Source organism: Notamacropus eugenii, chromosome 3 (assembly GCF_028372415.1).
Source record: "Notamacropus eugenii isolate mMacEug1 chromosome 3, mMacEug1.pri_v2, whole genome shotgun sequence".
Taxonomy (NCBI): Eukaryota; Metazoa; Chordata; class Mammalia; order Diprotodontia; family Macropodidae; genus Notamacropus; species Notamacropus eugenii.
The window spans coordinates 58,953,095-58,971,108 of NC_092874.1; the positions used below are offsets into that span (position 1 = coordinate 58,953,095).

The 18,014-nt window shown below is 38.7% G+C and overlaps 1 protein-coding gene across 13 annotated transcripts in view; it reads left to right on the top strand.

Moving 5' to 3' along the window:
- The window catches only part of CACNB2 (calcium voltage-gated channel auxiliary subunit beta 2), a 395,365-nt gene that overhangs the window by 252,377 nt on the left and 124,974 nt on the right, over positions 1–18,014 (top strand). The window contains exon 1 of one of the 13 annotated variants that reach the window (XM_072651656.1): positions 14,659–17,990. The exons of 11 other annotated variants lie outside the window; for them this stretch is intronic. In XM_072651656.1, the coding sequence (XP_072507757.1) occupies positions 17,922–17,990 (69 nt within the window). In that variant the 5' untranslated portion in view covers positions 14,659–17,921. Of the gene's footprint in view, positions 1–14,658; positions 17,991–18,014 lie in introns of those variants that run through there. One more of the 13 variants, XM_072651655.1, reaches the window with a different exon arrangement.

Consider the following 18,014-nt stretch of genomic DNA (forward strand, 5'->3'; position numbering starts at 1 on the left):
ACATTTCTTTCCTTTCCTTTTTCACAGTCTATTCTGTTTCTAGTGTTCTGAATAATCACATTTTCCATTTTGGATTTAAAGTTTATTTCAGAGTTAATCAAGGCAAGGCCACGGGATAGTGCAGGGTAATTAATTAGAATAGTTGGGCATTTATAAACAACAACAAACACACTGTTTAATTTGATGCACTTTCAACCATCTTAAAGAAAAGTCTCCAAATTTACTTCCTGGTAGTTCAGTCATAGCATCCTCTTTTTGCAAGCAGTGAAAACTGGCATGGAGAATATTTATGCGATTTCCCCTTGACCCAAACAATGAGTCATTGGCAGACCTGAGACTAGAACTCAGAGTTCCTGGAATGGAAAAAGTAGAATTCCTAAATCTGAAGAAAGATCTCACAGAAATTGAATTCTAATCATGTTTTTAAAATCTGAAATCTTTAAAATGTTGGAGATAAATGCTATCAGGTGTTTTGGTAGAAACATAAATGATAATTTTCTCCTCTTTATGAGAACTGCCTTAATGATAATCTTGGAGACATTTTTATCTTGCCAACTGTTGGCTATTGTCCTCAATAATTGTGGCTTAGCAGGAGAGACGATCTCTCTCAACCAAGCATGCCTGAGTTCCCTTGTAGGTCTTCTCCCAGAAACACTCAGGAGTGAGAGGGGTTTTCCCTTTTTTCAGATTGTGCCCAGTGGATGGGAGCCATTTCTCTTGCTTCGTTTCATTATATCTCCTTCCCAGTGAGTCAACAAAGCCACAAACTTTTATTTGGTTAAATGTATCGAAGTTTGGAACTGAGAACAACTAGAAATTAAGACATAGGACTTTTGAGGTGCAAAAATCCAGGACCATGCATGACTTAGAATTGACAGAGTTTTGAAACCAAAAAATCATGACTCTGGGATCAAACTCTGAGTTCAGATCCTGCCTTCTGGTGTTTTCTATCTGCATGACCTTAAGCATGTCACTTAAGCTCCCTGGGATTCAGTTTCCTCATTTGTAAAATGAGAGGATTGGATTAGATGACTTCTAAAATCTATTCCGACTCTAAATCTATTATCCTCTCATCTGAGAAATTACCTCCATGTAATTGAATAATTCCCCTCTCTCCCCTGACCTTTAGTTTCCCACATGTATAATTGGGAAGGTTGCTGTATATGATTTCTAATGTCCTTTCTATCACTAGATGAAGGAAGGAAGGAAGGAAGGAAGGAAGGAAGGAAGGAAGGAAGGAAGGAAGGAAGGAAGGAAGGAAGGAAGAGAGGGAGAGAGGGAGAGAAGGAAGGAAAGAGAGAGAGGTGTGTGGGGGGGAAAGCACGAACCCCCTTTACTCAAATTGACTGCTGAGAGGAGACTCAAGGTAAAAGCAGAAAATTGCCTTTATTCGGTTCTCCCGAGAAACCAGCAGTCCCTTCACCAGTAAAGCTGGAGTAGGGAGGCGCCTTACAGAAGCAGAATGGCCATTTATATAGACCCTGACTCGGAAATCCCCCTCCAGCAGCTGACCATTATTCTCATTGGCTGAGAAGCAAGGTCTTACATTCTAGGTGCGAAATCTAACCAATCCCTTTTGAAATCCGGTTCAAATTTCCCACTCCTGGACGTTACAAAGCCCGCGAAAATACGTGTCATTATATGCAAATTAGGCATTGAAAATATATGCAAATAAAGCATTGATGACTCATGCAAATTGGGCATTGAGAACTTATGCAAATCAGGTGGACCTGTGTGAGGACTGCTGACTGCGTGCGCATATGCAAATTAGGTATTGAGGAGTTAGTGAGTCATATCCAATCATTGATCCTAATGCAATATGTAGCCTTATATGGAAATCACCTGACTCTGGAGGAATGGAAACCTGGGCCCAAGGTCTCTTCCATTCCAGGGAGAAGACTCCATATTCTTGAGAAGTCTTCACTAAATCTGTTCCCATTCAGAGGCACGTAAGAAAGCAAGGAAGGAGAGGAAGGAGGAAAGAAGGAAACATGCATTTATTCAGTGCCTCCCATTAAGTGCTAGGCATTCTGCTTAGTATATGACAAATATTATCACATTTAATCCTCACTGTAACCCTGGGATGCAGGTGCTATTATTATCTCTATTTTATACTTATGGAAACTGAGGCGGGCAGAGGTTAAGTGATTTGCTCAGGGTCACATAGCTAGTCTAAAGCTGGATTTGAATTCATGTTTCCTGACTCCAGGACCAATGCTGTATCCACAGCACCGCCAACTAGCTGCCACCGTCCCATGAGACTAGAAAGAAGTTCACCATCTAAGTGAAGATAATGCAGCCTTCTAATACCTAGAGGAGAGTTGTCTAATGCATTCACTTAAAGAAAAGGACAGACTTCATTCTTGATGGAGGTGGTGGGGTGTAGGGGGAAGAAGATTAAACCTTAAAAAGAAAAACTGAGAACAGTGTAAGCAAGGCATCTCAATCAGTTTCAAGAATTCACTCAGAAAACGGCACAGCTCTTCCAAGTTAAATAGAAGGATTTGAAATACCAACTGTCCTATGTTTGCTATGAGATGAGAAAACAGATTTTTATTGATGTTAAAAATTGAGTACAGAAAATAGTATTAGTAGGCATAAGCCAGGACCCAGAAGAACTAAAGAAAGCTCTCTTGGTGTGTGTTGAGACTGTTAGTAGGATGGAAGGAGTCAAACTGAAACTTGTAATAAGAGGAAAGGAGAGATTTCTTTCTTACACTAGATAGATCTAGGGCTAGAGGACAATGAAGATAGAAAAATGCCCAAATGGACACATTCATATCTTATTAACACCTCATTAAGATAATACAACTTGAGTTTTTTCTGAGAAAGCAGAATTGCCAGCTCTGAGCTCTAAAGTCCTATAATTTGTACTAAGAATTCTAGAGAGTTCTAATAATTTATAAAGATAATTTCAGCTTTTGAGCATTTTTATAATACAAGAAAAGGTACTTTCTTAAAGCATGCACTGTCTCAGGTTGCAAACTGTATTTTGCCAAGGCAGGAAGGGGCCTGCAGAATAGATTGCTAGATGGAGAGAGATCTGGACAGACCTGGGCTTGGAATCAGGAAGAGTCATCTTCCTGAGTTCAAATCCAACCTCAGGAATTTACCACCTGTATGGACCTCGGCAAGTGACTTAACTCTGTTTGCCTCAGTTGCCTCATCTGTAAAATGAACTGGAGAAGGAAATGGCAAACCCCCTCCAGTATCTTTGCCAAGAAAACCCCAAAGGGGGTCACAAAAAGTCAAACACAACTGAAAGCAGCAAATATGTCTGTATGTGTGTGCATTTTATATATTATATATACACATATGTATATATAAACTGTGTTTCCTTTTTCCTACAGTTCCTCAAAAGATTGTACTCTCCTTCCTTGATCCCCAGGAACAAAAGACTTGAAAGTGATTAGTTCAGGGCTTTCCCCATTTATTTCATTTCATCTCTCTCTCAACATTTCTCATAGGATCCCCTTGTCCTCAGCCCCTACAACATCACCATCTTTTCTAGAATGATTAAATTTCACCTGATCCTTACAAAAGTGATCACTTATCCAAAATAAACTTACATTCGCAAAGGAACAGAACTTACAGCAGAGTTCTTGTCTTATTAGAAATGATAAGAATAAGATAAATAAGAAAGGATAAATATAAAAGATAAAAACAAATACATAAGAGAGTACTTGTCTTATTGTAAATATTTAAAGGGCCCTTTCCATCAAAAAGTGGTAGACGTTGATAGTATTTGATCCAATCTTGATTTTAACTCGGAGAGCTAATCAACATAGCATGAGCTATTTAAGGATAATAAGGATGATATGAAATACCCATAAATACCCCTTAGAACAGGGGATTATTCATCCCATGATCAAATGTCTACTCTCAAAGAAAACAGAAATTTAGCTGACTACTCTCAACATGAAACCAGTTTGATCAATGTAAAATTATTAAAAGAATAGTGAGAATTATATTCACCATCTGAGCATCAAATACTACACGTATAGATGAAGTGTTAATTTTGAATTTAAAATATGGTGGGTTTTTTGAAGGTAAGGTATCTAGATCTCTGGTCATTTGTACTTCTCATTGATCTTCTATTATGCAGAGAACGCTTGGCTGCTCCTGTTCAGTTAAGGTTACTTAGGAGGGGAAAAAAATCCCTTGAATTCTATCCAGCTGCAGTCTAGGTTAGCTGCCAAAGAAGCTATTGAAGTCCAGCTTGCCAGGGTTACACTCACTTTCAGAGAAGTTAAAAAAAAAATAGCTAGCTTCTTGACTTCTATTGTCTTGACTTCTACGTGTCTACTCTCCATTTAAATGGATTTGATCATGAAGAATAAGGCTTTGAAATTTTGAGGTTTTGTAAAATGAGGAAAATTGCAGGGTAACATTCAGCCCTGAAGAGCTTTTCCTCACAGCACTGCATTGATGAATCAGGAATTGGCCACATTCCATGATCCAGTCACTGTGGGAAGGTCAGGCCCAGTCTTCGAAGTATGTCTGTTTGTGGGCAAAAAAAGGCAGGTTTCACCTGTACAGAGCTAAGAACTTGGAGCTCATTACAACTGTACTTTAGGGGAGCCATGGCTGGTGTCCAAGAATACATATTTTTTTGATTAATAGAACAAATAAGTATTGGACTTTTCTTTCTTTTCTTGCTTTTATTTCTGTAGGTTGTGGTTTATTTTATTCCAAAAGTAAGGAAACATTTGAAGGTAAATTGCCTGTGAGTTTATTTAATATTTATTTCTGGAACCCTAATCTCACTAATAAAGTGATCTGTTGGGACTGAACAACACATTTGATAATACAGTCTCATGAAGGATGTCATCATGGCTTGGCTCTTACCTTGAACTCTGGGCCTTTGAAAGGAATCTTTGGTTGTTTGGGGAGGGAAAACGCCATACAAATTTCAAAGGTCAAGATTGGGCCAATGCTACGGGGTATATTGGCCAGAATTCTGAAGCTGAAGGCTGTTCAAAATGAAGAGACCTTGGAGAACATTTATTAAGGGCCCTAATAGTTTTATCAGTGAAACTCTGCAAAGGAATATGATGCTCTAGATTCCATATTCTAGTGACTATATTTCATATTTGGTATTATATTATAATACTTATAATATGTGACATGTCACATTGTAATAATTATAATACAAAATATTATAATATAATTAAATATGTATTTGTGAGTGTGGCTACATATGTCATAGGAATTTGAGAACTGCCATTCTAAGATTTGTAGTAAAGGGAGATTAGCATTGTTTCCTAAGGGTGTATGTGTATATATGTGTATCTATACACACACACACACACACACACACACACACACACAAAGAAATAAATGTGCCTATATGGATTCAAATACATCCTCATGTATGTATGTGTTGTCTCAAAAGTCTTAGTGCAATTGTATGTGTGTATTTGTTGTTCAGTCGTGTCCGACTGTTCCTGACCCAGTGGACCATAGCACAATAATACTGTCCATGGGATTTTCTTGGCGAAGACACTGGAATGGTTTGCTATTTTCTTCTCTAGTGGATTCAGGCCAATAGAGTTTAAGTGATATGTCCAGTGTCATACAACTAAAAAGTGTCTGAGGCCAGATTTGAACTTACCAGACCAAGGACTTTAATCCACTGTACCACCTGGTTAGTTTCATGTGCAATCATCATTTTTTATTATACTATGTTATTGAAATGCTTATTTTATTCCATGAATTAAAAATAAAATAAAAAATAAAAGTTAATGTATTGACAGGGAAAAAAAATAAAGCATGCTATCCACTGAGCCACCTGGCTGCCTTCTGTTTGTACGCATACATACATATATAAACATGTATGTCATACATGTGTATATAAACACACACATACATATATGTGCACATCTCACATCGTGTAGTAATGAAGCTTACCCCAACCCTTCGTAATTCTGGTGTTAATCATTTCCTATGTATCCTGCCTAAAACCTGCCTTGTATATATTTGTTAGCATATTGTCTCCTTTAGATTATGAGCTCTTTGAGGGCATACAGATTTCAAAGGTCAGCATTGGGCCAATGCTACCAGGACTCTTTTTTTTTTTAATCCCTAACGCTTATCACTGTGCCTGGAATATAGTAGGCGCTTAATAAATGTCTGTTAATTGATTGATATACGGAGTGTCCCAAAAAAAGCTTAAAACTGAACTAAAACTTTGGGGACATCTTGTAACAAAGGGAAGGAAGCAGAAAGAAAAATACTTAACACTTTACCCCAAAAAGACAGTTTATTTCTTTATACCTTTATGCCTTTTTTTTCCTTACTGGTTTTATCTAGTTTTTCAGACTTTGGTGAAAAAAGAAATAATAGACCCTTTTGTCTATGTGGTATTACTGTAGAGCAGAGCCAGAATGGAATACTTCAGAATGCTACTCATCTGTCAGCGAGGGTGGTTCCCTTCCATAACGTAGATTCATTCAGTTGATGGTCTCCAGGAATAGTGGCCAAAGAGTTTGTGATCATACAGTCACCATGCTGAGGGTCCTTGGTGATCCTAGCTTGTCTAAGGAATCCTTGGCCCATCATAGGTATGGTACTCAGAGCTTTTCTAGGACCTGCAAGACTTTGTGTCCCCCTGTCCTTTGAGAAGCCAGGATCACCTCCACCCCAGGCTCCAATCAAAGCATCACTGTGGTACATTTTATTAATTTTGAAATATTACATGCCATATTGCAATTGAATTTCTGTTCAGACAACATTGTGTTTATTGTTTACAGAGCATTATATAAAGCGCCTCTAAGGGAGTGGCAAAGTTTAATGGGAACACAGCTCCTGCTCTCAGGGAGCTCAGAGTTTTTAGGACAGGGAATTTTGTAAGTGTGTCAGTCTCTGTCAGTGAAGAGGTCAAGTGAAGAGGTCAAGACTTCATAAAGGAATCAATATTTGAATTTGACATTGGGAAGTTGGATAGTAATTCAACAGGCAAAGAGGAAATAAGATTCAGAAGGGTTTTTTTTTTTTTTTATGTTTTGTGGTGATTTGTTTTGTGGTGAATTGAAAGTTAACATTTTAACCGTTATCAATTTCCTTGTCTGGTCAACAAGTGGACAAGTATTTATCAAGTACTATGTACCAAGCCCTGTGCTAAGTGCTAAGGATACAAAGAATGGCGAAAACAGTCTGTTCCTTCAAGAATCCAGCCTTCCAATGGACAAGAGACATCATGCAGAAAACTCTGTGTATATATGATATATACAGAATATTCCCTAAGCCTTTGTGAAATTTTAAGCTACTAAGGCTTTGGGGGTATCATTTGTATAGAACAAATTGGAACTGATAAATTATTTTCAAAAAGAAGCATATGAAACACTTCATTGGATGCCATACAAAACCATAAGCTTATATGTAATTGTCAAAATTAACTTTGGGGACTCGAGGGGCAGGAGAACTCTTGATATTCCAAATGTAATTAAGAATATTTAAATTTTTCAAAAATTTGAAAAAAATTGCAATAACAATTGACATATTTGAGTAATTAAACTCTAAAGTATTGTAGAGTGTTTTTTCTCACTTGATTCTATGAAGTTAAGTAGTGGTATATTATCTCCATTTTGTTGATGATGTTTAGATTAGATGAAATGACTTATCCAAGGTCATTCTGTTATTACCTGGCAGAGTGGGGACTTGAATATTTCTTCTTTTCCTGCTATAACTGACAACTACTCCTGCTCAAAAACCCGCTTGAAGCTGGACACTAATTATTAAAGCACTAATAGGTCAGACTGTCATGGAAATGGAAAATGGAAGTAGTGATCTAAAAACTGAGTGTTTCTTTGTGAAAGTGGGGCTACTTCAAAATAACACAAATAGAATAAGATATTCAAACTTTGAGTCCCATCTAGCTCAAACTGCCAGGAAATTCTATGGTTCTGATACTTTTTCTCACTTTATCAGTCCAGTTTTAATGACTCTAGAAATATAGGCATGACTAGAATGGTAATAGTGGTTCAACCTCAGATAAGAGTGTCCCATGTCTCAACCTCAAGGAAACAAGGGCATATCTGGAGTCTCTCAGCTGTATTCAGGTCTGCCTTTACTCTGAGATAATCCCATACCAAGTGAGTCCATGCTCAAGGAAAGTGGTTTGAGCCTCATGTCACACCTTGAGGCATAATCACTCAATGAATTATCAGGTATTTATTAAATATTTCTTTTATGAAAAGTCCTGTGCTATGCACTAAAGATTCAAAGATATTACTCTTGAGGTGTCTACATTCTATTGGGACAGACAAGAACACATACAAATTATATAGAAATATATTTTTAAAATGCAGAAAGATTGATTTGTAGGCCAGAAGGACAAGTTCTTATTGTGCTGGGCTTTAAATTAAGGTTACTTAGAGGATGACAGGTGGTTTTACAGTTATACTGTATATAGAAGTTTTTGTAAATAAGTATTCTTTTTTTCTAAGAAATACATTTGCATTCCTAGTTCCTTTGTGTTTCCAAAAGGAATGGATCAAAATAACCAGTCCAAAGAAATAAAGCTATCAATTCAGATTAGCTGTGATAACATTAGTCAACTAAAATATCAAGAATACAAACGTTTCGAGTTGTCCCAAGACATAATAGTGAAAAGAAAATAAAGGCAAAATTTTATTCATCAAATATTTGGTGCAATAATGAAGAGAAACTGAACAGGGATAGTAGAAGGTTATCTTAGACTAAAGTAAATCTATCCTTAAGCAATAGAAGTTGAAGAGATTTTTGTTGCTATCACCCTGTTAACATTAGAAGATACTGGAATGTCCTTAGAGTTGTGCATGATGGGCCAGGCTATATTTTGGAAAGGTGGTTGCTTTTTTCAAGTCAGTTGAACAAGCATTTATCATACACCTAGTCAAAGAGAAGGTAATATATACAGGCAAGTAATATAATACCCATAGGATGCTGTTCATCCTTCATTTTTGAAGAAGACCAGTGTCATCACAGGGATATGTCTTGACCATCACATAAACTAGATTTAAGTGAAGTAGAGTTGTGCAAAGTCATCAGCCTCACTTTCTCATCCTGAGTCATCAAAGCCCAGTAGCAGAACAAAAAGTCAAGATAACTGATGATGGCCTGGGATGCAGTGAATGACCTGGGTCTCTTCCATGTCTGACCAAGCTCTAAGTGCTCAACAGTTGTTATTTCAGCTACCTTCATGACCATTGGAACAAATTGTTCTCATCTGCTCATTCTGTCAGGGAAAATCTTTATATCCTTGGAATAGACATCCCCCTAACTCACTGACAGGTTTGAAGCTTGTGGTTACACTCAAATTGATTTAACCTGTCTGCTGAGGTGGTTTACTGGGATGTGGCCACTGCATATGTTACAGTTTCTTGGAGCCATGGTTAAGGGTTGGACACCAGGTGCAAATGGACACCAAGGGTGAATGAGCAGCCCTGAAAAGTAGTTGACAAGCCCTCACACAGGAAGTGCTAGTCCTCCTGAACACTCCATACACCCCACCATTACAATACCAAGGATGACAATATGAAGAAATGAGAAAAGAAATGTAGCTGACCCAAGGATACATACAAATGGCAACCTAATGTCTTCAGAAGAACTAAAAAGATCATGGCTCCATTTAATAATAAGCTTATTCTGGAGGAATGGGAAAGAAAAGAAGCTGCTTCTGACTGAAGACTATGTCAGGCTCCTTGACCCAGAAAGCCCATATGCTAGCAAAGGTAGTATCTTAATTAGGTGTACCATTTCTGATGGTACAAACATACTCCCAGATGAAATGAAAATTATTTATTACACACAGTTTGGAGAACTTGTCTTTCAAAAATTCCTAAAGAATGGTGGTTAAAATATTCCACCATAGCACTAATAGAGATATAAGATATGACTGTGAAGTAATGAGATTTTTCTCCCCATTGGCAAACATTGCTCAATATCATTATGAGAAGACAGGTAATGAGGATGTTCCCAAACCTATTCTGTAGTTGAAACATTGAAAAAGTTGTCTACATGTGATATCTCCTTCCTCCCCTTGTAACTGATATTCTGTGTCCATCACTATACATAAATGGCTTTTTTAAAGGGCTATGATAATCTCCTTTTTGCAAAATGAAATAGTTTTTATTTATTCCTCATCCTACTCAGCCTCCTGGTAGTGCTGAACTTCATTGAGCCACCCTTCCTCTATTTTGGCATCTCTAATGTGGCACTTTCCTAGTTCTTTCCCTACTTCTCTGGCTACTGTTTCTTGGTCTCTTTTGGCTGGTTCCTTACCTTCTTTTTACCCATTAAAGTGAATGATTCCTCAAGGCTGTCTCCCCTTTCTCTTCTCTGTCTTTCTTCTCTTCCTTAACAATCTCAGCCACTCCCATGACTTCAGCTATCACTACTAAATGGAAGAAGAAAAAAAAAGCTTATCTTCAGCCTGCATCGTTATCATCATCATCCTTTCAGGTTTACAAAGCATTTTACTTATACTATCTCACTTAACCTTCACAACAAGTGAGGAAGGAGTAAGGTATAAAAAGCTTAGGAAGGTGGTAGGGAGATAGGTTCGGAAAGGCTTTAAAAGCCAAATAAAGAATTTTCTATTGAATCCTTGTTTTGAAAGCTAGATGATTTTATAATCCCCATTTTACAAATGAAGAAACTAAGGCCAAGAAAAGTGAAATGAGTTGCTCAGGGTTATACCCTAGGTAGCGTCTGAGGCTATATTCAAACTCAGGTCTTTCAGGCTCCAAGTCCAGCACTAACTCTCCCATATTTCCAACTGCCCGGCAGGACATGTGTCCTTGTACCACTTAAAACTGAACATGTTCATAACAGAACTTAGCCTCTTTACCCCAAAATGATTTCCAATTTATAAATTCTCTATTTTTGCCAATGATATCACCATTCATCCCACCACCTGTGTTTGAAACCTCAGTATATCATCTGTCTATCACATTCAATCATTAACTAAGCCCCTTCTCTTACACGCTTAATGCCAGTAGCCAGATACCCCATTTCTTGGGGCAGAGAATTTAAAATGAACTCAGAAAGTGTAATGCAGTTGGCAGCTGTATCTGGCCAGATATTACTCTTTCAGTTCTGGCACATTCTTTGCGTGGGATCTAGGCTAACATTAGCCTTGGCTATGGAACAACACAGACACTTGTAAATTACCCTACCTAGCTTGTGGAGAGCACAAAGAAAGAAAGGCCTCTGTATCGTGGATTATTCTGATGCGTTGCCCCTCCTAACCCCCATGGCTTCTCAGGCTATGCTGATGTTCACAGCATTCACTCTTGCTCCTTGTCACCTTGTATGCATATATACTAGCCCCTTTCCCACAGTCTGGGTCTTCTTCTAAATGCTGAGGTAGAAGTCCTGGTGCAATGATCTATATCTGATTTAGTTATGTTCTAGGCTGTCAGTGGAGAGGGCTCCCATAGTCAATGTGTTGCCAAATTCTGTTATATGTATATACATATATACACATATGCCTCCTTCTCTACTCTGACACTGATGGCATCCTGGTCTTCTCCCCCCTGGGCTATTGCAATAGCTACTGGTTGGTTTGCCCACCATGAGTTTTTCTTTACTGCAGACCATCCTCCACTCAGCTGGCATATCAAGCTTCCTATAGCACACATCTAAGCATATCACCTCCTACTCAGTAAACTCCAGTGGCTCCCTATCGCCTTCAGGATCCAATATAAAATTCTTTATTTGGCTTTTAAAGCCTTTCCTAACCTATCTCCCTACCACCTTCCTAGGCTTTTTATACCTTACTCCTTCCCCACTTTTTCCCCCAACCCTCTATGTATTCTGCATTTCAGGGACACTGGGCTCCTTCCTGTTCTTCCCAGAAGGCACTCCATGTATCAACTGTGCATTTTTGGTGGCTGAAATTTTTCCCATGCCTAGACTGTCCTCTGTCTTCATTTCTACCTCCTGTCTTCTCAGCTTCCTGCAAGTCCCAGCTAAGATCCCATCTTCTACAAGAAGCCTTTTAATGCTAGAGCCTTCCCTCTGTTAATTACCTCTAATTTATCCTGCATATTTTTTTGTACATGTCATTCTTATGCTATCTCCCCAATTAGACCAATCTTCTTGAAAACAGGGACTGTTTATGGTTTGCTTGGGATTGGGGATATTGGGGAGGAGCTGTTTTTTTATCTTCATATACCCACTGTCCAACATAGTACCTGGCACACAGTAGGCACTAAATAAATGCATGTTGACTTGCCAGTGTGCTTCATGGTAGACAAAACACTGCATTGCCCCCTTTCCTTACTATACTGACATGGATCCTAGTTCTGCAATATCTCACCAATGTGTTCCTTTCTATTCTCATGCAACTGCTCATTATCTCTTTTTCTTGGATCTTTGCAATAGCTATCTAATAATCTCCCTACCTACAATCCTTTCCTCCTCCAATCTTTAATTGTGATACAAAATTAATCTTTCCTGTAGACTCTAAGAGTCTACTGTGTACATTGTAGTACACTAAAAATGTGAAACAAATGTTTGTTGGAATAATTTCCTTATGCATAAGACCTGATTAATTGCCAAATCATATCATCTGCACCTTCACATCATTTGTATGCATCCCTTTCTTTTTTTCTTTGAATAATATTTTTACCCAGTCACATGTAAAGATAATTTTCAATATTCACTTTTTTAAATTTTAAATTCCAAATTTTCTGTCTTCCTCATCTCCTGCCTTCCTGAGATGGTAAGCAATCTTATATAGGTTATACATGTTCAATCTTGCAAAACATATTACCATATTGGTCATGTTGTAAAAGAAAACACAGACCCAAAGGGAAAAATAAACATGAAAAATATAGAAAATGAAAAAAGAGTATGCTTCAGTTTGCATTCAGACTCCATCAGTTCTTTCTCTGAAGGTAGATAGCATTTTACATCCTTTGGATTTGTCTTTTGAATTGTCTTGGATCATTGTATTGCTGAGAATAGCTGTCATTCACAGTTTTCATCATACAATATTGCTGTTACTATGTATAATATTCTCCTGGTTCTGCTCATTTCACTTTACATCAGTTCATATATGTCTTTTCAGGTTTTTTTGCTGAACATATCTTGCTCATCATTTCTTAGAGCACGGTGTTATTCTATTGCAATAATTTACTACAATTTGTTTAGACATTCCCCAGTTGATGGACATTCCTTCAATTTCCAGTTCTTTGCACAACAAGTACAAATCAGTTCTCTGCCCCCCCATTTAAAAAAATTTCTTTGGATTATAAATCTAATAGTGGTATTAATGGATCAAAGGGTATGCACAATTTTATAGCCTTTTGAGCATAGTGCCAAATGGCTCTCCAAAACGATTGGATCACTTCACAGCTCCACCTACAATGCATTAGTGTCTCAATTTTCCCACATCCTCTCCAACATTTGTCATTTTCCTTTTCAGTCACATTAGCCAATCTGATAGGTATAGGATGGTACCTTACTTATTTTAATTTGCAGTTCTCTAATCTGTAGTGATTTAGAGGTGTGCATCCCTTTCCATCCATTCATACATCTCCCATACGAGGCCTTTCCATCTTGTGCCTAGACTATTACAAAAGTCTTCAAATTGGTCTTTCATGCCTCAGGTCTCTCCCTAGCCAAATCCAGCCTCCACATAACTGCCAAGGTGACTTGGCAAGTCACCAAGGTGACTAAAGTGCAGTTCTGCCCACTCCACTAAATTTACTTGGTGAATTCCAGAGGCTCTCTATTATCTCCCAGATCACATGTAAAATCTTTTGTTTGGCATTTAAAGGTCCTTATAATTCTGATTCCTTCCTATCTTTCCACTCTTATTAGGTTTTACTCTCCTCCAAGAACTCTACTTTTCAACTCTGCTATCCTTCTCGATCTTCGAACATGACCCTCCATCTCCAGTCCCAGTGCTTTTGCATTGGCTATCCTCCATGCTTGGAAGGCTTGGGCCCACCTCCATTTCTTAGTTTCACTTATCTTTCTTTAAGATTCAGCTCCCACTGTACATTCCACAGGTTCCTTATTCCCATCCCCTTCCCTGAGATGCTAGTCCCTTTACCTCTTAGGTTGCCTTAGATCAGCTGTGTATGTACCTATGTATGCATGTAGATTTCCCTATTAGAATTTAAGCTTCTCAAGGGCTTATTCTCTATTAATTTTGTTGCCTTTTTTTAATACCACCAGCACATAAAGTGTATTGATGGATCGTGTAACTCTTCTGCTCAATCCACTTCCAAGGCTTGAAATTGTTTATCAAATGATATAAAATTACCTAACTTCACCATGATATTCTAAGCCTTCCATAATGTGATGTTCCCTTACCTTCTAATCTTATCTCATTCTGCTCACAATCACCTATGATATGTGTGTGCAAACTGTGTCAATTGCCCCTGACATTGTCACAGAAGGATTGCCTACTCAGTATACTTGGTGGCCTAGCCCTAGTTTTATAAGGACACTTTTGAAATGGCCATGTAAAATGGAACTTTAGACAGTTTTACTCCAGTGCCTCCTTGGGAGATAGAAGTAATCCTGTATTTCACAGGCTGTGCCAGGCAAGTGCAATTTATCATGGATTCTGCCAAGCTGGAAAAAGCTTTAATATGAGCTCAGTGAGAGACAACATCTCTACTGTCCAGGGATCAACATAACTAAGTGTGAAGATCCCCATTATTAGGTTGACTGATGGGTGGCAAATTCTTGGTCACAAATCCTCTTGAAGAGAGCTTGTGGTCTGCCCCAAATGAAACCACAAGTCTTTGAAGTAATTGACCTATATATTAACTTACTAGGAGTATTATCTGTTGGTGCTATACCATTTCCTTTATAACCTCTCTATTTCAGTTTTCTCCTTCTACTTTCATGCTTTGAAACTCAGCATTTAGTCATAACATAAACATCAATGTTTGTTGAACTTTGGGATTGAATTTTTCTCAGGGTATGCACATATGCGCCCAGATGTCCTGGAAAGATTTCTAAAAGTATAGGTTTGCTATTTTTGATAGGTTGGCTAATTACAACAACAGTAAACACTCCCCTAAAAGTTTAGAGCAAATAGATTCAGTTGATGATGGAGTGGTGGAACACTATGATTCTGCCTATATGAGTACTCCCTCCATCAGTGAAACCTAAAACTGCTCTACTGTTTCTTATCTTCTATATTCTTATCATCTTTCCATAAATCCCTTTTAAAGGGTCTGCCAAATGCATAGAACTTTTTTCTAGTTTTCTTACTAGCTTGGGGAGAGCAGTAAAGTACAAATACTGCCTAACTTTTGTCTTTTACTCTTGTCACGTGACCTTCTTACCTCCATTTCTTCTGTCTCTTTCTCTGTCTTTCTCATAGTCAATCAGTCAATGAACACTAAGTGCCTACTATGTGCTATGCATTGTACTAAGCACTATACTAAGCACAAGAAAGGCAAAAAAGTGGTCAGGCGCTGCTGTCAAGGAATTCCCATGCAAACAGCTATGTATAAATAAGATATATACAAGATAATGGGGGTACTGTCAGAGGAAAGGGACAACCCTTAACTAGGACTGGGAAGGGTTTCTTGAAGAAGGTGGGACTTTAGCTGACACTTGAAGGAAGCCAGGAAAACCAGAGGGCAGAGATGAGGAGGGAGAGAGTTCCAGGCATGAAGGACAGCCAGGAAAAATACTTGGAGTCTGAAAATGAAGTGTCTTGTGTGAGAAACAGCAAAGAGGCTAGTATCACTGTATCACAGAAAACAAGGAAGAAAAGACAGACGGATGGGTGGACTGAAGGAAGGAAGGGAGGGAGGAAGGAAGAAAGTAACTATTTATTAAGCATATATTATGTGCTTAAGTACTGTGATAAGTACTTGACCAATATTATCTCATTTGATCCTCCCAGCAACCCTGGGAGGTAAGTTGTATTATTACCCTCATTTTACAGTTTAGGGAAACAAAAGTTAAGTGACTTGCCCAGGATCACATAGCTAGTGAATGTATAAGGCTGGGTTTGAATGTAGGTCTTCCTGACTCCAGGTTCTGCATTCTCTGTCCACTGACCACCTAACTGTCTCATAGAGAAGAGAATAAGGTATAAGAGGGGAAATGTAGGAAGCAGACAATTTATGAAGGTCTTTGAAAATCAAACAGGTTTTTATATTTAATTCCAGAGGTAATTAACATGTAGCCACTGGAGTTTACTGAACAGGGGTGTGATACAGTCAGATCTGAGTTTTAGAAAGGTTCATTTGACAACTGTATGGAGAATGCGTTGGAACGGAAAGAAACTTGAGACAGGTGACCAACTAGCAGACTATTTCAGTCGTTCAGGTGTGAGGTAATGAGGACCTGCACGGGGTGGTGGCGTTGTTAGATGAGGGAAGGGGGTTTACATGAGAGATATTATAAAGGTAGAATCTATAGGAACTGGCAACAGATTCAATATGGGAGCCTGGGTGATGAGAGGCTAGAATACATAAGACACTATTCCTAGAGATGCTTGCTTTGAAAGAGCAGAGCGTGATCATTTAAATTTGCACCATAATCTAATTACTTGCATACTAGTCAATTGAATCTTTCAAAATTAGATATTGGACTTCAAGTCATTCAGGAGACCTGGGTTCTAGTACTCTCCAGGGCCAAGTGCAAGTTTTGTGATTTTAGACAAGGAATTAACTCTTCTGAACCTGTTGTTACTTCTTTGAGGGAGAAAAAAGAATTTCAGTTACATAATCTCTTAGCTCCCTTTGAACTCTACAATTCTGGGGATTTGTGAATATGAACTTGTGAAGTTAATAATACTTTTGCATCCAACCAACTGAAGTATCCTTAGCCAGAGTCAATAACTAACAATCTGTGCTTTCAGATTTCTCCATGATTAGTTTTACAACAGTCCACACATGAATTTAGCTTGCACAGTTACTAATAGCAGTCTCTCACTAGGAAACAGTTCCCTGTCATTTTTAGCTCTGCTAAAGCGATTGCTTTAGAAACCCATGATCATCATTCATGCCCTAATTAAATGTGTGCAGACGTGTCTCTTGCATCTGATTTGGGAGACGACAGAAAGCAATCTAAATTTGCATTACGATGGATGAAAATCATGCGCTCTTCTCTGCCCAGAATGTTTCGGATGACATATCTCTTCTCTCTGCTCTTATATGGATGTCTTACAGTAGGATCCCCACATTTTTGTGGCGGGGAAGGTGTTTTTGAAAATGCTGTATAGCAGTGACAAGAGAGCATTAAAGGAAAAGTACAGGTACTGTATTCCTGAGAATGAATTTCACTGGTGGCAGAGCCATGATAAAAATATGACACCCTGCCAGTGACTTCAGATCCAGAGGGCCCTTTCCAGCTGTTTACACTTAGGATGTAAAATAGCAATTTGACATAGACTCCCAGTGTGATGTGAGCATCTGCGTAAAAGGCGACATATAGAGCATGCCCAGTGATGTGCTGGGCTCCCTCCCTCCCCCACCCCAATCAGATCTCTGAAGATATGGATTGAACTTTGCACTTGCAAATGTCATGGAATACATTTTGCACCGGATTTTTAAAAGGTTCTCATGTCTTACAAGTAATTTCTTTGAACCACCCCCCACCTACCAAAAAAAAAGCATCCCCATCCATCCTCTGTATAGCAGGATGCATCAAGTTTAGCCGGAGTTGAAGTGTCTCTCCGACATCTACTTGGAAGTGTTCTCTGTTTATCGAACCAGCGCACAGTCAGATTTAGGTGTGCTCTTTCGTTTTTCTGGGATGGAAAAAAAATGAGAACCTGCTCGGCTCCGAGTCCTTCCGAGCAGAGAGCCTGAGAGAAGGAAGGAAACGAAGGGGCTTGCAGCAGAGTATGGCCAAGGAAGGCACAGTGATTGCACAGGGCTCAGCGCACACATGCCGGGTGAGAGTCTGGGCTGGGCGCTGCAGCTGCGGACAATAACTGAGCTGTCTGGCTAATGAAGGCCACCTGGATCAGGCTTCTGAAAAGAGCCAAAGGAGGACGGCTGAAGAATTCTGATATCTGTGTAAGAACCAATTGCTTTTTTGGG